General features: G+C 47.6%; 1 protein-coding gene across 1 annotated transcript; it reads right to left on the reverse strand.

Moving 5' to 3' along the window:
- Positions 1-25: 25 nt before the first annotated feature.
- PDZD9 (PDZ domain containing 9) lies at positions 26-19,448 on the reverse strand. The gene is made up of 6 exons (XM_032396278.1): positions 18,969-19,448; positions 17,620-17,767; positions 17,272-17,382; positions 10,301-10,480; positions 6,001-6,190; positions 26-655 (listed from the first exon to the last, which is right to left on the reverse strand). The coding sequence occupies exons 1-6, from the start codon at positions 19,446-19,448 to the stop codon at positions 259-261; spliced, it is 1,506 nt and encodes a 501-aa protein (XP_032252169.1). The 3' UTR covers positions 26-258.
- Positions 19,449-19,495: the final 47 nt, after the last annotated feature.

Below are 19,495 nucleotides of genomic sequence, written 5' to 3' on the forward strand. Positions count from 1 at the left end.
CTTCTCAGAAGGGAGTGTGTTAATGATGTGACTGATGTTGCTATTTTGAGAATAAGGTGGCGAGGCCTGTCCGGCCCCAGGGAAGTGTTCGGATAGCACGTGGAAGAAGGTCTCTGAAGGCATTACCATGCACTTGGGAAAGAATTTTTAAGTCTGCACATATTCCTGTAAGTATAGCAAACCTGTACAGAGCAATGCACAAAAGTTGGGTGTTTTCAGGATAGATGCTTATGTGATCACCAGTTTGCAAACTGCTGCCTAAGCAACTTTTGAGACAGGTTGACCCTTGCACTTTTCAACTTGGGCATAGTCTTCCAGCCAAAATGCATCCGAGGTGGAGGAGGCTGTGGAGGAGGACGAGCTCTCATTGTCATGCTTCACCATTGTCCAGTATGGAGAAGGGGCTCTCACTTCCTTCTTGTGGTCTCTGTGAATCATCACGTCACAGTTAATGTCTTTCCCTACACTGATAGTACGGTTCTTCTTTTTATATCCATGCCACTCTCTAGAGATAGACATTGGTCTCGTTGCAGACTGAGGCCCAGTGGACCCTGGATATTTATAATACTTAAGTTTCTTATCTGAAACTACATCTTTGTTGTCATCACTGCTTGCTAAAGGGTCGTCTTTTGCCTGCTCAGTTTTCTTTGTTGGGCTGAAATGAAAAAAATAGTGAAATAAATGGATTTTTAATTGTCTGAACATTCATTGTCCCCTAACAAGATGTCTTATAAGCTGCTTTGGTTCATAAAAGAGAGGATATGATTTAGCTTTGGCACTTTGTGTGTTGCTGACGTTTTTCTCTTGAAAAGTACCTTTACGTTTGTTTCCATTCCTAAGTGTAAATAGAATTCTGCCTTAAATTATTTCACGTTGCTTTGTACTGACCTAAGCCAGGCTACCGACCAGAATCTTAGCAGGCCTTAAAGTGTAGGTTAATTTCCCTCCAGAATGACAGGTCAGCCTGGCCATGTCCTCCACAGAGCTCTGTTCTAATGGGTCACATGGGGTCAGCAATAACAGCAATAACCGGGTATTACCGATTTCCAGCATATTTGAAAACTAGTGGACCTCTAAGATCTTCAGCACACTAGTCATCAGGAAATCTTTGAGTCTTTTTTCTCCTGAGCATTATCATTTGCCTCGCTTTTGGGTTTAGAAACGTGGATTTATACAATACCCTCTAGGCCCAGATGTGTCTCATTCAGTATTCTACTTCTCTGTTGCTGGCCAAATGATTTTTTTTTTTTTTAATTTGACAGAGCACAAATGGGGAGCGGCAGGCAGAGGGAGAAGCAGGCTGCCTGCAGAGCAGGGAGCCCGATGTGGGCTCGATCCCAGGACCCTGGGATCACAACCTGAGCCAAAGGCAGTCGCTTAACCGACTGAGCCACCCAGGCAGGCTTCTGGCCAAATGCTTTTAAAGATTTTTTTGTAACTTGCCCCCACTATTGGCTCTCTTGAGAGCTTGTTTGGAGGTTCCAGCAGAGGAGCACAGCTACTCCTACACCCTTGACCAGAGGACAGTTGTCCGCTTTGAGCATGCAGCTCCGGGAGCGATGAGGGAGGAAAGGGACACCTGCCTGGCCAGCCCGATCACCCTCATATCCCCAACTACTGGCTTTCTTGATTGTTGAAACTTGGGCAGTGCTGGCCTGCTGGCAGCTGCTGGCCTCTTCAGCTTTTCTAAAGCCTGCCGTTCCTGCACCTGCTACTCTCCCGAACAAATGCTGTTCCCTGCTCCCCCTCATCCTGGTATTAGTGATTGTGGACCTCTGGCACATCCGTCCTGCTATGGGGAAATAGGAATTCATTTTCTTCCCCAGCAGCCCCCTCTCCCAACATTTCAGACTTGCTTGTGTTATCACTAATATTCTTGCAGTTCTGACTGTTCTATTTGTTTTCAAGAATTTGAACAGGTTTTTCTAAAGTTTCTCTCTTCTGGTAATAAATAATTAGTAATTGAGTCATTTTCACTGAGAACCACTAGTCTTATTAAAATGTGGACTTTCCTTCATCCTTGATTTAGTGCTGTGCTAAGAGATTCAAAAGATCTCAGGGTTAGAACACTTTGCCTTCAGACATGCCCAGGACTTCCTGAACAGCTCGTGAATTGGGGGGGAGGGGAGAATCCACGTTATTTTTTTTTTCCAGACTGCAAAGAATATCCTTTGTAACTTGGTATTAGGTAACTTTAAAGAACAGGTAGTAGAGCCAGGTTCTTACTCACTGAAGTACGATCATAAAGCCACAAGCCAGCAGAGGTGAGAGTTAGTTGGCAACAGTTTTGGTACCACTGGGCCTGCCCAGAGTATTATATGGAATATTCTCCAGTGTGCACACAGTGCCATTTGCTCCTGAAAAAGGTCATACCAGCTTTCTAAGAAGCCTTTTCTTCCTTTTTGTGCTCCTTCCCTGCCCCCTTCCATATAAATTACCAAAGTGCCTTAGATATAAGCATTTTGTTGAGCTAAGGAAGGGATTCAGAAAGTGCTTGCTATTGTTCCTAAGTCCGGGGGCTTTAGCCTCATATTTGAGTTGTGCTATTCTGTTTCTCTCGTCTTTGCTTTTGAATGGTCAGTCTGCCATTCTTAGATTTTCATATCCTGAATCTCAAACTCTGAACAATTAAAATGCTTAGAAACATAATCATTCTGTAAACAAATGATTAAGAACCCAGGCCGCACTCCCCAGTACAGGGTCCACCAGCTGTGTGTGGCTGCTGAATTTTAACTGATTAAACTTGACGAAAACTTAAAATTCCTCCGTTGCAATTCCTCACATTCCAGGTGCTTAATAGTGGCTACCACACGGGACAGCACAAATAGAGAACATTTACACCACCGCAGTAAGTTCTTTTTGAACATCGCTGCTCTAGAGACAGACCTAGTCACACTTCGCCCTCTGACCTCTGGCAAGTTTACAGACACCTCTCGTGGCTTCCGTCTTCCTATCTGTAATCAGGATAATAAAAAGCACTGGCCTGAGGATTAGGGGTATAACGCTCGGCAAGCAGTGTCCACCGCATAGTAAGCAATGTTATCGTGAATGATTTTTAACTACAGCATGATTGGTTTGGTTAGTGGGGAAAAAACTTGTCCCCTGTCATGCCTGATCTAAGGGGACAGACAGCTCTACCCAGCTCTAGTCCCACTGTCACCATGTGGGGATGCAGGCCCATCTTCTGATTTTTCAGGAGAAACCAGAGATGCAGAGTCTTTCCACAAAATCTTAGATGTGTAAATTGGGCAACTAATTCAAATATTTTTCATTTAAAGAATTTTGAAATATACAGAAAAATGCAAAAAAAAAAAAAAAAAAACAGGCAGTTTAATGAAAAAAAAGTTATAAACACTTGGGTAGCCACACACCCTGGGGTCAAGAAATAAGAGTACTGGCCCCTGGAAAAGCCCCTGGGTATCTTCCTTTCTCTCTACAGGTCATTGCTATTCTGGCTTTTTTTTTAAGATTTTATTTATTTATTTATTTTTATTTATTTATTTGAGAGAGAGAGCACAAGAGCGGGCAGGGTCAGAGGGAGAAGCAGACTCCTTGCTGAGCAGGGACCCTGATGCGGGACTCAACCCCACACTCCGCGCTCATGACCTGAGCCAAAGGCAGTCGACTGCTTAACCAACTGAGCCACCCAGATGCCCTATTCTGGCTTTTTAAAATGCTGTGGGAGGGGCGCCTGGGTGGCTCAGTCGTTGGGCGTCTGCCTTCGGCTCAGGTCATGATCTCGGGGTCCTGGGATCGAGCCCCACATCAGGCTCCCTGCTCAGCCAGGAGCCTGCTTCTCCCTCTCCCACTCCCCCCTGCTTGTGTTCCCTCTCTCACTGTGTCTCTTTCTGTCAAATAAATAAAATCTTTAAAAATAAATAAATAAAATAAAATGCTGTGGGAGACTAGCAAAGCACATCTGTTGGCCATATCAGTCCCTTGGACCACAAGTGGGAATATCTGAAGTAATGTCAATGCAACGTGGGCCCTCTTCTAGGCCTTAGTAAGTCCCCAGCCAGATTTCCTTGAGCCCATCCCAATACACAGCTGTAGCAACTCATGCTCAGAAATCCTGTTGAATTAATAAGGACCGCTCTTGCATCAGAGCACTGAACTTGGTCGTTGAAGGGAAAGGATCTCGTGTTCTACATGTTCTCATGCTCGACAGACCTTCCTCACGGGTGTGACCAGCAGGAGAGTCTCTGGTACTCCTGGGTTACAGATAACCAAACCCTCAGAAATAAGTGATTTGCCTGAGCCTCGAAGCTGGATTTTAATTTTCATTCACTCTCAATAAAGGAAACCACAGGAAAGTCCTGTGGTAGATTTAGCATAACAGAGACTTAGTCCTTGCCTTCAGTTTGCATTCTCCCAGGGCAACAGAGTAAACAATGGATGATACAGATTACTTCGTTGAAATTAGGAGAAATGCTGTGAAGGAGATACACATGTTGCTTTGAAAGCATATGATGGGTGGACCAGACAGTGTTTTAATGCTTCCTAATTTAGGAAGGCCTCTTGGGAAAAGTCTGTGCTGTAAGCCTTCAAGGACGAGTAATGACGGGGTCCTAAGCATGTTGCAGACAGAAGAGCAAGTGCAGAGGCCCCCCGAGGCAAAGAGAAACAAGGCAAAAAAGCTGAAAGCCAAAGTGGACTAGAGAGGGAAAGGGAGAGCAGTATGAGGTGAGGCTGCAGTGGGATACAGACACTAGCCACATGGGGTAGCAGAGACCAGTATAAGGGTTTGGGCATTTGTCCCGAGAACAGAAGGTCTGAAAAGATTTTAAACAGGAACATGTCAAAGTCAGATTTGCATTGTAAAAGGATTGTTCTGTGTAGAGAATGAATAGGGGACAGGAGTAGATGGTAGAGACCAAACGGTGGCTCTGGGGTGATGGTAGTGGCCAGGGAGAAATGGACAAATGTGAGAGACAGTTGGAAGGTAAAATGACAAGTCTAAGTGATTATTTTGGGCGGAAACAAGGGAGATGGAGAAATCTAGCACGACCCCTAAATTTCAGACTTGTTCAACTAGGCAAGTGTTCCCCCAGTAAGATAGGGCCACTGGGAGATCAGCAGTGAGCTGGCTTTTGATTTTTTGGCATAAGGACCGTGAGGGGTTTGTGATACACCCAAATGGAGCTACCAAGTGGGAGACTGAAGATCATACAATTTGAAAATCACTCATGTTTGGAGAGTGATAGAAACCACAGGCACCAGTGAGAGATGGCCCAGGAGACCGAGAGAAGGAAGCCAAAGAGTCAGCCCGGGGAACGCCAAGGCAGAAGCCTGGGGAAGATGATGTTTCAACAGGAGTGAGGGTGGCAGGTGTAGGGCGTCGAACACTGCCCAGAAGCCACGCACAATGAAGACCTGAGTCTACCGGAGTCAGGAACGTGAGGGCTGCGGGGGGGCCCTGCCAGGAGGCCTCTTGGCCAGGTGAAGAAAGCAAGGCCTACACAGAGGTGGGAGGCAGAGCGCCTGGAAAATCATCTCCTGGGGAAATGGCCCACATCTGCTACAGCTTTCTACCCGTTTGGAGTCAAAGGGACAGGACCGTGGCTGGGGGGCAGGCAGAGGGCAGCAGAGTCAAGGTGGGGTTTGGGAAGATGGCAGAGGCCTAAGGCTTACTTGTTGAAAAGGATGCAGAGAGAAGCCGAGTGTGCAGGAGACGAAGGGATGAGACTCACCGCACGTGTTTAAGGCTAACTCTGGACAAGGGGACACATGGCTGGTAGATCTGCAGGCAGAGCTCCCATTGGATGGTTCTCTTTGTTAGAGCTCCAGGTTCAAGGCTCTCGCCCTTCATCAATCTGCCTCACATTAGGTCCTGTAGATTGTACTTTTCCAGAAGGATTTAGAACCCACTAAATTATTGTGGTTGTTTCACCAATCCCTCCCACTCTGGTCCAACTGGTCATTCTCCCATGAAACCAAGACCCAGTGCTTCACAGACCCCAGGGTACTAGCATAACAAAAGATTTCCTAAAAACTACTTACCGTGTTACTGGGAATTTGGTCTCAGGGATTAAATCAGAGATTTCTTGCCATTCTTGGGGTATCTCAATAAAATCTCGGTAAATCTTGATTTGTAGCACTGTTCCTATGGTGATTTGCTGCAAAAGTTTTAAAAATTCTCGAAGAGTATATCCTAACACGTTGGCATGGCCAACACTAATCAGAACATCACCTGAAGAGGGAAAAAATTATCAGTAAATTAAGATAATGGGTCAGTGGGCTCATACCACTTCTGGCTCTACTGAGGTGTTTCATTTTAAGGGTTCATATTGTTGGTTCGTTTCAAACCCAAACCAGGCTTCAGCCTTTATTTAATAAAAGCAGTCATCTCAGTGATGTGAGTGTCCTTTGCATAATGGAGAATGCATGCAAGATGTTTCTTAATAGCGGTGTAATGGTAGATATTATTTCATGTTTTTACTGCATTTCTTTAGTCCTTGGTGTGACAGAAGAAAAACCATTTATAATCTGAACCATCTAAGATTCTAAAAATGTGTTTGTTTCAAGTAAAATGAATAGCTGTTACTATTAAAGAAAAAACCACTTATACTAAGTGAGTAAATGACCTAGTTTCTCTTGGGCAATTTCCAGTGCCCTCCACTGGTATTAACATCAAGACTTTGATTTTCATTTTCTGCCTTGCACAGTATGAGCTGAACAAATAATTCTGCATGAAAAACACTGGACATTTAGCATCCTTTAATTAAGCTTACAATGTCTGTACAGAGTATGTTGGTTAAAGGGATTTGACAGCTAGTTGCCTACGTCAGGGCACTGCTGGACAGGGAGGGAAGCGCGATGGTCAACCATGGAGCTTCGGATCCCCCAGCAAGTGGGAAGAAAACCACATCTTGACCGCAAGCCGCTGGACCCCCAAAGTGGATGTTAGAGAGACCAATTACTCATTTGTGCATGGACGTGTAAAGGAGATCCAGCCATGGGGCACACCCACCTGGGTCACTAAACCCGGAGCAGGAGATGCAGAGGGGTGACAGGAGCACCCGGCTGCCAGGGGTGGTTTTACATGGCCCTCTGATCTCTCATCGTTTTCCAAGTCTGGTTCTCCAGCCTTTCTGGCAATTCTGTCAGACTCAGTGTTCTAAGTTCAGTGCCTTAATAGAACGGTTTTCTATTGCTTGCAGTGAAGAATCCTGACTACCACAAAGACACGCAGCAAGAGAGGAAGGAATACAAAGAAATTACTTTTTAAGGGCTCACATTGGATAAAGGCTTAGCAGATCTTACTAGAACTAACAGCCTACCAAATGGTAATGGAGATTTTATAGCTAACACTGGATGAAGGGACTCCGGTGAAGTCCCAAAGGGTGTGTTCATCTCTCTGTGCATGGGAAGCTAGGGGCCCCTCAATTACTCTCATTCCAAGACAGCTGAAGCCTAACCTCCAAGAAGAAAAGACTCAGGATGAAGTACCTTCCCTGCTACTACACCCCACTATGCTATAGTTGAGAACTCTGCTAAATCTCAAGGGAAGCCTCCGGGGAATGCCAAGGACAAACTTACATAGTGCTAGATCCTATCAGAAACTTAAGTTTCAAAGTAGTAAACAGAATGAATACTTAGAAGGGTGGAGAAAACCTACTTTGGTCTTAAAAAGTAGCTGAGAGTAATAAAACCAGCCAAGGATCTGCAGCTAACTTCAAAATGAAACAAGCTTTCCCCAGCTACGATGTGCGGTCTGAAATAGCTGTTCATCATATGGAGGTTAATTACAACGACAAAAAACAAAAACAAATAAACCAACAACAAAAACCCCTCACTGGATCAGCTTACGTGCCTTATGTTAAAAGGAGCGTTTATAGCTAAAAGCTAAGGCTTGGCATTCTGCTTAATTTACATTGTTAAAGGGTGTTGTTTTTTTTTATCAAGAGGGCATAAAACAGCTTAATTCCCTGACCATCCTGGCTATAAACCAAACCTGTCATTGTATGAATGTGATTACTCTAGCAATAGATATAAACATCGCCCTTCATAAAGAAATACCAAGCTGGTATTTATGAATACCAACCTCATTACACATTTTTTTTTTTCTGTTTTAATGGGCTGTAGGAACCACTGGCCAAAAGGAATTTAAAGTTTAGCCAGAATAAACTTAACACTAAACTAAACTAGGAAATCAAGATGAAACCCTATTTTGAAACACCAGAAGAGAAAAATATGAAGCATGTGGATAAGAAATAATGGAGCTGGGAGATAATGGGGTCAAAGAAATAGCAGGCTTGGGGGACTGTCACCTCTGAAATTCTCAATCATTGTCAAAAGCACTGAATTCCGGTCTCTGAAACCAAGACCCTGAAGGGAAGTGACTGACCTGTCATGAAGAGATCTGGGACTCTGGACTCTCTCTGATACTGAAATCCCATTTCCAGTCAAAGGTGTGGGCTTTCTCGGGGCCATGGGCTGGAGTCCCAGCCCCGTCCACCCACTTAGCTCTGTGTATTGGCCTAGTTTCTTCCTCTCCCCAACCCTCTTATCTTGAAGTGAAGTCCCAAAGGGTGTGTTCATCTCTCTGTGCATGGGAAGCTAGGGGCCCCTCAATTTCCCTGATTCCAAGACAGCTGAAGCCTAACCTCCAAGAAGAAAAGACTCAGGATGAAGTACCTTCCCTGCTACTTGCATTACCCACCTTCCAGGCGTCGTGCAAAGATTAAATGAGATCATAGATGTAGAAACTCCTTGCACGATGGCTATGACAAATATTTATTATTCACTTATTAAGCACAGACATAACAAATGCACGAGCACTGTAGGTAAGTCCTGGATTTAAAAAATGAATTCAAGACTGCCTCTGACCTCAAGGAGCCCACTGACCATGAGGTCCTGCTTCCCGTGCATAAAAGCACACTCCGGTCGTACTCCAACAACCAGCAGCTGTCACCTGACCCCGGAGAAGCTAAGAACATGCAGAAAAGTTCACACGACCTGTCCTGGACTTTTTCTGGTCTGGAAGGTCCAGACCTCTCCTTCTGGCACTCTGTGCCACAGCACCAAGTAGTGACATCTGGAGAAGGTGTTTTGGATTTTAAGGGGAGGTAAACGTTCACAATGACATCATTTATCTATTTTATTTAATCCACTGCTTCTAACCCGAGCTGCACTTAGAATCAATCACCTGAGGAGCTTTGAAACCATGAACTACCCGACCCCCGGCCCCAGATCAATTGAATCAGAACCTTTGGGGGGATGGGGCCTAGGCAGCTCAGTTTTATAAGTTCCGCAGGTGATTCTAATAGATAACAAGAGTTACAAACCGGTGGCTTAACCCACTGGGGCTCCTCTACCACAATCATTTTTTATTAAAAACAACAACAAACAAACAAACAAGAAAACCCAAGTCTGGAAACTCTAAGAACAGCCTAAGAGAAATGATTGCCAGTACTCCCACTGAACTGTCGTTTTCAAAGCACTTTCATAAACATGACCTCTCCGAATCCTAGCTGCCTCTGACGAAGGTGGTATTATCCCAAATCAGAGATGAGGGGACCTACACCTGGAAGGTCAGATGACTCTGCCTAAGGTCACAGAACTACAAAGTGGCAGAGCCTGGGCTGGAATTCAGGCCCGGCTAAAACCGGATGGCTCTTCCCTCTCACCACCCTTGCCGTCCATCGTGTCTCCCTGGCTCCCAAGCACAGCCCTAGAACCGGAGCAGACACTGGAAAACATGTCTTGAACTGGATGGAAAATTCATTCACCCCAAGACAAGAGAAGCAGGGCAGTGTTGATAAAGCCCTTGGGCTCAGAAGTCTTAACAGAGAGGGTTCAAGCCCCTGATCCCTGGTAGGCAAGTTACTAAATATCTGATTCCTTCTCTGGAAGGTTGTTTAATGCAGAATCAACCTCAGGGATTGTCAGGAGGGTGAAATGAGATCATGCATCTAAATGTTAATGATGATTCATACTGCCTACGCAAGAAGAAGGGTTTATCCACTGAGAGCCATGAACTCTGGAGTGACACCGTGCCTGTGTGTGTATCCCATGTGCCAGGTGGGGGTGAACCTGGGCAAGGAACTCAAGCTCACTGAGCCTCAGTTTCGTCCCCTGTGAAAGGGGGATGACAACGGCTCCTACTAGAGACTTATGATCAGAATTCAACGAATAAAAAAGCACAACAGCGAGGGTTGGTAAAGTGATAGCAAGTGGCTGGCACACAGAAATCGGCTCTCAAGCAATGTCATCATCATTATTACGGTTACACTAAAACCTGCTAACCGGAGTCTCCCTGGAGGCAGACAGGAGGGAGGCAGCGGGAGACCACACTCACCTGGCTTGAGTTTTCCATCCCTGGCCGCAGCCCCCTTCCTGATGAGGTGGGTGATCTGGAGGTAGGGCCCATTCTGGATGATGATCAGGCCTAGGCCCAGGTTCCCCACAGTGAGTTTGGTCTGCTGAGTTTTGCTCAAGTTATGCACAGATGACTTGACATTGAAGTCAATTTGTTTGTCTAATAAAAAGAGGGAGACATTTTTTCAGTCTGTCACCTAGACAGCAACATGGTAGTACCACTGGGGTCCTAAAGCCAGACCCCCAGGGCAGTTTCTTAACCTTTCTATTCCTCAGTTTCCCTCTCAGTAAAGTGAGGACAGTAAGCTTAGAGGCTTGTTAGGAGTATAAACTAGACAGGTAAAGGGCTTTGCACAGGGCCTGGCACTTGCTGAGTGCTTAATTAATGTCAGTTATCATCTATCCACTTGACAAATCTTTTCTGAGGCAGGCAGTGTGCTAGGAAATAACAGTTTCTTGCCCTTATGGATCTTCCAGCTTAGTGGAAGAGACGGATATCCATCGGTCATGTAAATGTATGTTGAATAACAAACAATAACACATGCTATGAAGGAAAAGTAGAGCTCTGAGGGGGACTGACAGGAGGCCAAGGTATCCCATGGGGAAGGCGGTTCAGGCTTCATACAGGAGGTAACATTTGGATTGAGGTCAAAAAGACCAACAGGAAATATTTAGACCAAGGAGGGTGGGAGGGAGCAAAGCGGATCAAAGTTCTGAGCCAGGAAAGAATGGAGAGGAGGGGGCAGGCAGGAGGAGCAAAGGTAGAGCCCACCTGGGCTGCTTCACAGGCTTAGCTCGCTGCAAGACCTGAGGAGCCCTTGGAACAGGACACAGTAAGATTTGCATTTTTCTTAAGACAAAACCAAACCATGGATTGTGGGGTCCAGAGTGGAAGTGGGAAATCGAAGTGTTACTGTAATCACCCAAGCATGCCATGGCAATGACAGTGGAGATAGCAGGAAAAGATCATTTGGCAGGAAAATCTGAGACAATGGGTGGTGGTGGAGGGGTGTCGAAATATGTTTTCTACAGAACTAACTCTCACAAGAAAAGTTGCAGACTGTGGAGTGATTTAGAACAAGTTATTCTCCCAAGAGGAAACTTCTGAGAAGACTCATTTTCAGTCCACAGGAAGCTTCTGGGGACATTCGTTTTCAGCACACTTTTCCTTAAGGACAAGGGACAAAAGGCTACTTGATGAGCCTTTGCCAAATCCATGGGACTGTGGTGTTTTGAGGGCCCAGGAGTCCCCAACTGCTGAGGGAAGGGCTCCCCCAGTCCCTCTGCGGCGGCTGGCCAGGTTCCTGGCCCTTCCCTCTTCTAAGCAAGTGTTCTTGCTCATCTCCAGCCTCACCTTCCCTCAAACCACAGATGCTCTCTAGAAAATAAATAAAGGAACCCAGTATAAAGAAGGTACCACATTTGGAGATTGTTCAGGATTATAGGAGCGATCTGGAGCAGGCCGTACCCCTCCTTCAGCCTCCAGTTCCCAGCATACAGAGAAGTGGCATCTTAGGCAGGCTCTGAGTCCCAACCTCAGCTTGCAAATTACATGTGCTTAGGATAAAATAATCTATGCAGCCCAGTCTCCGAAGACAGCAGAAGGCAGACTCAAAAGACTCCACCCCTGATGATTCCACCTTCTCCATGGAAAGGACAAAACTACAGGAGATAGATCGGGAGTGCCAGGCCCCCAAGTGCGGGCTGGCGGCAAAGGGGCAGCGCAAAGCCACGGGCGGGGGGAGGGGGGGGGATTGAAGTTCTCCACATCTTGATGGTGGTGGTTAAACCTGGGTCATCGTTTGTCAAACCTCAGAGCTATACACTAACAATGGGGGGGCTCTTATTGTATGTAAAGCATAGTTTAGTAAACAAATGATGGGGAGAGGCTACCTCCCAGACCAAGAGTCTGACGTTCTCATCTTACAGGGGAGGCAAAGTGATGAAGGCTTTGTCCCCAGGGCGTCTTCCTCGCCCCACTCCCCAGTTACCTTTTTTGCTTTTTAGGACGGCCTTCTTCATGGCCCCAGGAGGGCAGGCCGCTCAGAGGGCCTCCCAGAGCCGAAGCTGGAGTGGGTCCAACTCCCAACTGTTTCGAACCCGCGAGGAGGCGGCGCACTGCGGGGCAGACGGCGGGCGACGGGGCGGACCCCCGGGCAGCGAGGAGACCTCGGGCGCTGCTCCTCGGGATGGCCGCCAGGGGGCAGAAGTTGGACAACCGTGGCGGTTGCAAGGCCTCCGTGGACCACGGAAAGTGGAGTGAGTAGAAATTTGGGGGGAGAAAAACAAAACTGTGCGGGCGGGGGGGTAGCACAATGCCTGGCTCACAGTGGGTTCATCATCCATTCTTGGAAAACAACTGAAGTGGGGAGGATGGAAGAAACACAGAGGAGGGTGTGGCAAAGACATGAATTGGTCTGCAGAGGCAGATCGCAACTCGAAGACCGTAGAAGAGCGCAGAAGCCCCTTGCTTCTCTCCCAGGAACGGTATTTAAATATTGTTGCATCAACAGCCCCAACTGTTTGGGAACTGCACTGTTTTCATGGATGTTTTGAATGAGGAAAGGCCAAGGGTGGCTCGAACAAAATGAGTCACAATTAGGAGAGGAGTTAATTCTTCCTTCTTTTTTCCAAAATAATCTTTCCTCCCCTTCACACATTCACTCATAGGACAAATATTTACTGGAAGCCCGCTCTGTGGTTTGTACTGAGGCTGGGGACACAACAGTAGGCAAGACAAACAAGGGTCCTATCCTTTTGGAACTCGGATTTAAAAAGGAGATGAAGTGGACAATTTTAGGAAACTATAAATTAGCAAAAATATATTCTAGAAGAAATAGAAAACAATGTGATGAGGTAGGACCTGTTGTCATCCCAACTCTGATGACACTCAGAGGGTAAGCACCTTGCATCCATGCTTTCAACAAATAGTTATCAGGCACTTATTAGGTGTCAGGCACTGTGCAGAGATGTCCACAGTCAACCTGGGCAGGTTCTGGTTTAGTCGGCCATTTCTGTGGCCCTACCTAGACAATAAACCAGGGTAGATTTTCGTTGGATAAATCCTGTCTTGCAGAAACTGAGACAAAGGGAAATGAACAGAGCCGTCCATTTTGGCGCTCTCCACCTCAAGAAGTCTCCAGCAGGTGGCTTCTCATGATCAATCACCAATTTCCTCCTCCAATTTCCTGTCCAGACACCAAATTAATTCCTTCATAAAATGCATCCTTTTCCTCCATGTTCCTATGAGTAGGGGGAGTGGTGAGAGTTTGTCGGGCTCAAGCACGTCAGCATCGGAGGTTTGGTGAGGGGAGCATATCAGCACCTGGCACGCAGGGGGTCTCTCTGCCTTCCCTCCATCCCAGGCTAGAAACTCTCTTTAGGGCAGGTGTCAGGATCACACCGATGGGTGGAGGAACTGCGGGATACAAATGGTCATGGTTGCAGTCCTGTGCTTCCCAGACCTCCCTTCAGGACTGAAGGCTTTCTTCCTGCCCCTCTACCCCACCCCTGCTTCTGGCTGAGCTCCTTGCCCAAGATCACACCTTCCCAGGTCAGCTAGCATCCAGTGACCGGTCACCGTCGGGTAAAAACCTGGCTCCCTCAGTCCAGCCCAAGCAACTCTGGAGGGCAATCCCAGCTCCAGAGCTCCTGTGGGGTCCCCTGGGGTCCTTCTGTGGCTTTGCTGCCACCTGAGTTCTCCCTTTGCTAGGTGCTGCTTCCCCTTTTTCCCCCTCACAGGTGTGGGTCCCAAGGGCACTCCCCAGGAAACTCCGCGCAACTCAACAGTGTTTCCTAGAGAACACACCCAACCTGCTGCAGCTAGTGCCAGGGATGGTCTCAAAGAGTAGATGCTCAGATGGGATTTGGGAGCTGGATGACCCTGCTGTCCAGGTAATAATGAGGGTTCCATCCCCAGTAGAGGAGGGGTGTGCATAGCCTGAGGCACAGGGAAACACTAAGGCTGTTCAATTTTTCACCATTGTAAAATGGAATGGTTTGGCACCCACATGATCTGCCTGCCATATCTCTTAGTACTCCTTTGCCTTATTTTGACAGTAAATGGACAAAGTAGCCACAGCCTGAGAAATACATAGCAACCAGTGGCTCGAACTCCTTAGGGATGGAGGTCTGAGCCACCTCACCATATGAGCCACCTAGCCCACAGCGGTGCTAGCAGAAGGTGAGAGGAATCTAGGATGGCAGAAGAGGAGGGAAGGGTTTCGTGTGTCACTTATGCCTCGAGATGAGCTACAGCAACGGTGGGAGCTGTAGTTTGTCCTGCTAACCTTCCTCTTAAAAGATTCCCACAGAAATACATCCCCACCAGGGTCCCGCTCTCAGAACTGAAAAGAAGCAGGTGGATCTGCACAGCACAGTGGGTGCACTGTGGCAAATGTTGCCTTGGGCTTCCCGGTCCTCCTGAAGACTGAAGGACCCAGTCCCCAGCTACTGGGAAGGTGGGAGGTTGACAGATCTCAGCTGTCAGCCCTCTCAAGGAATTGTCCTTGGCTGAAGAGCAGCCTCACCCAAGGTCATGCCCCATTCCTGGGGTAGCTAGCATCCGATGACTAGTACATGCAGGGATACAAAGGCTTGGCCCCTTTTCCCCAACTCCGAACAGCCATCCCAGCTTCAGAGTTCCCACGGGGTCTGCCAAAGCCTCCAATGACTGCACCACTGCAAACTGCTCCCTCAGCCTTCCCTGCTGCCTCCCCGCCCCTCCCCTGCTCCTGAGCGGCACTCCCTCATAAACTCCCTGCTCACTAATCACTAATCGATACTCTCTTGTCTCTGAGTCAGCTCCAGTGGAACCCAATCCATGAGAGGAAAGGAGATTTGAGCCCAGGGCACAAACAAACTCTGGATTTAGCTCTTTTTTTTTTTTTTTTTTAAGCATTTTATTTATTTTTAAAGATTTTATTTATTTATTTGACAGAGAGAGACAGCGAGAGAGGGAACACAAGCAGGGGGAGTGGGAGAGAGAGAAGCAGGCTTCCCGCAGAGCAGGGAGCCCCATGCGGGGCTCGATCCCAGGACTCTGGGATCATGACTTGAACAGAAGGCAGATGCTTAACGACTGAGCCCCCCGGCGCCCCTTAGCTCTTTTGTTTTATCTAATCCCGGAAACTCCATGTGCTTATGTATGGTGCATCCTCCACACTCCTAACCCGTGTGGTGAACTTGACCCTCCCCTCCCCCGGGGAAGCAGTGTGTTCTTTATTCTGTCAGGCCAAAGATACTCCTTAAAGAGAAGAGTGATTACACAGTCCCCTCCACAGCTTTCACCAAGGTCCCATCTGGATTCAGCCTCTGCTGGGCCAAGGCCTACCATCCATCACGATAAAGCACACCGTGTTCACAGCCCCTTAACAGCCACTGAATGCCTATTTATGACTCCAGGCTGCCACCATAGATCCCTCCTGGGGGCCTTCTGGGTCCCCACGGATTTTCTGCCTTAAGGATCCTTGTGGCTCATTTCTCTCCGAATAGAAAAGTCCCAGCTGCTTTGCTTAGGGGTGAGTCAGGGGATGGGGAGGTTCTATCACTGAGGCAGAGTACATGACTCTGGGAGTCTATTAAGTAAGAGGAGGGAAAGAGGCCCAGGGAGGTGACAGGACTTTACCAAGTTCAAGGCAGTAGAAGGGGTGGGACTGCAATACAGTTCTGTATCCTTTCTGTTCCATCACACCACCTCTCTTAACCCCTAGGGTTTGCATCTACTAAAATCTAGAGTGGGATATAGAGAAGGGAACTGATCTGTCCTGTAGATCTCTGAGAGGCTTGGGACTTTGAAACACCAGACACGTTGGAAGTCAAGAATGAGATGTGGGGCTAAAAACAGGATTAACGAAAAATCTGTAAACAGAATATTTGGTCCCTGTCCACCCCTCCCACCCCCATCCTGGTTGGTAAGAAGGAATGGGATAGGTGACTATTGTCTAAGACCTGTGGCCATTAACCTGGTAAAAAAAAAAAAAGTTCTCAATTTTTTTTTTTAACTTCGCGCTATTTTTTTCCTATAAAGTATAGTTGACATATATTAGTTTTGGGTGTACAACAGAGTGATTCGACATTCGTATACATGATGAAATGATCACCACGATAAGTGTAGTTACCATCATACTGCTTGTTTTTATCCTTTAATCTTAGATCCAGAAACTTTTGTGGAGGGGCAGAGATAGGAAGGACTGGGAAGTGCTGCCCAGATAGAAGGAGAAATTTATACTTGTTTTATTATTTATTTATTTATTTATTTTATTTATTTTTTTATTTTATTTATTTTTAAAGATTTTATTTATTTGGCAGAGAGAGACACAGCGAGAGAGGGAACACAAGCAAGGGGAGTGGGAGAGGGAGAAGCAGGCTTCCCGCGGAGCAGGGAGCCTGATGCGGGGCTTGATCCTAGGACCCTGAGATCATGACCTGAGCCAAAGGCAGACTCCTAATGGCTGAGCCACCCAGGCGCCCCTGTTTATTTATTTATAGAGGGTTTGGAGGGGCAGAGGGAGAAGGAGAGAGAGAATCTTAAGCAGGCTCCATGGCCAGCTCGGACCCCATGCAGGGCTCAGTCTCATGACCCTGAGATCATGACCTGAGCCGAAATCAAGAGTTAAGACATTTAACCGACTAAGCCACCTAGGAGGCCCATATACTTGTATTTTTTTTAGCACAATAATCAAGTGATCATCATTCCACTCATTTGGGTTCAGAATAGGCAAACTGGGGTGCCTGGGTGGCTCGGTCGTTGGGCGTCTGCCTTTGGCTCAGGTCATGATCCCGGGGTCCCGGGATCGAGTCCCACATCGGGCTCCCTGCTCGGCGGGAGGCCTGCTTCTCCCTCTCCCACTCCCCCTGCTTGTGTTCCTGCTCTCGCTGTCTCTCTCTCTGTCAAATAAATAAATAAAATCTTTAAAAAAAAAAAAAAAAGAATAGGCAAACTGTTCCAACATTTCACCTCAAGATTCTCATCAACTGCCTCGTAGTCAACATCAGTGGACATTGTTTGAGAATTCAGAACTATGTAGTTGGAGTTTTTTGTATTACTGGGCAACAGAAATTCTGGACAAAAAGCCAAGAATATGATTCCATCAAACTTCTCCAGTACTTAAAAAAAAAAGCCTCCTACAGTAATGTGATATGCATATCTGAATCCCTGGAATATATCAATCAGCTTCTGCCAATTTGTGTGGCAGAAGAAAACTAAATGATATCATATTTTTTTTTAATATCCTTCCCTCCAGGAGACCAATGTTTGGACAGGAATGTCTATAGACTAGCAATCAAATCCCTCCTTACCCAATCTATGTGGTGACACTGATAACTCTGTGAGTTTCTGCAAGGCTGTTGGGTTTAGTGGAATTTGAAACTTGCTGAGTTTTGTGAACATGTAGGCATTCCAAAAATAGAGACAGATGTCACTCTTCCAGGTCTTTCTAGAGATGACCTATGTGGCATTTAAGGAGAAAATGAGTGTCCCATCTCCTGTTTGCTGCATGGGAGACTATCCAGGAAAGAGCTGGATCCAAAGTTAGGGTTAATGGTGATTTGGTCCATGAGTCATGAAAGAAAAAGAAACCTCCACTAGACAGCAAAATTGTAGATGGCTAGATCATCTGTATTTGATCATAACAAATTATGCCAAGGTCTTGTTTTTTTTCTTGTTTTTATCCATCCAAACTAAGCCTCTCCTCAGGCCTCAACTCAGTAAATAGTTATCACCAAACACTTGGTTACTAAGGCCAAAACCTTAGGAGTCATTCCTGAGGCCTTTCTTTGCTTCAACCCCTCCTGCATTGTCAGTCATTTTCCTTGCCTACAAAATAGCCAAAGCTGTACATTTTTCTCCGTTTTCACTATTCTCATCCTAGCCAAAGCTACATTTCTCTCTCCTAGAGTACTCTGCCTGTTAACTGGTATCCCTGCTTTCAAACTTGCCCCTCCCCCCTACTAACTACACTATCTTTACAGATTAAATAAGACCTTGTCAGTCTCCTGCTGAAAACCTCCTGTGCCTTTCCTTTCCACTTAGAACAAAATCCAGACTTTTTACCATGGCTCCCAAAGCTCTACCTCTGGCCTCCGCCTACCTGTCTGTCTTTTCATACTACCCTGCAGCCAAACAGGCTATTCCTCAGTTCCTTGAACAAGCCAACCTCTTCCCTGTCCCTTCCCCTAATCCTCTTTGCACTGGCTTTTCCCTCGGTCTGGAGTAGCCTTGCCCACATCTTCACAGGTTAGGTCTTTATTATCTCGGTGATCTCAGTGAACCTTCCCTGACCATCCTAAGTATCACCGCAGGCCTCCTTCTCCCCCGCCATCAGACCGACTCCCCCATTTAATTCATAAAGCAACACCTGAAATGATCTTTATTTTCAAGATAAAATTTTAACGTGTTTGTCTCTTCCCCACCAGGACGTAAGCTTCCGGAGAGTGGAAACCTTGTCTCGCATGTCCAGGCCAGTCCCCCACTAGGTGTCGGCAGTTATTTCCTAAATGGGGCAGTCCCCGAGCTGACCGACGCGGAGGGGGCAATGCTAACACAAGGTGACAAGAGCTGTACGGAGCCCCGAGTCACTCGGCAGAGTCCCCCACCTACCAATCTAGTCTCCCTTTTGAAAGGCTAAAGACTAGGGGCATTTTGTCACGAAACGGTCATTAACAACGATAACAGTATTATTATTGGCAAGAAAGCCAAAAGGCGGCGTGGCCTGCCGGAAGAGACCCGGGCGCGGGGCAGGGGCCTGGGCCGGCTGCCGGTCCGGCTCCAGGGCAGCGAGGCGGGCGGCCGAGGAGAGGCCGGCGGAGCGCAGCGGAGCCCGGGGCGGTCGGGAGGGTCGGAGCTGCGGGCCGGGGCTGCGAGGCGGGCTGCGAGGCGGGCGGCAGAGCCTGGAGGACCGAGCAGGTTCGCCGCGGCCCGGGAGCTGGCCCGGCCTCGCTGGCGCCGCAGCTTCGCTTCCGGGTGAGGGGCGGGCGAGACGAGCAGTTCCGGGGCGGGCGGCGGTTCCGGCTGTGCGGGCCGCGCCGCGGCTGCTGGTCCCGGGCGCGCGGAGGGCGCGAGAGGCGCGCGGGGGCCGAGGGGGCGCGAGGCGGCGGCGCGGGGACTCCGGGCCCCGGCGGCGGCCCATGGGGCGGGAGGCGTGAGGCCGCGGCCTGCCCGGGGCTCGGGGGGGGG

The sequence above is a fragment of the Phoca vitulina genome, unplaced genomic scaffold (assembly GCF_004348235.1).
Source record: "Phoca vitulina isolate PV1807 unplaced genomic scaffold, GSC_HSeal_1.0 scaffold90, whole genome shotgun sequence".
Lineage (NCBI taxonomy): Eukaryota > Metazoa > Chordata > Mammalia > Carnivora > Phocidae > Phoca > Phoca vitulina.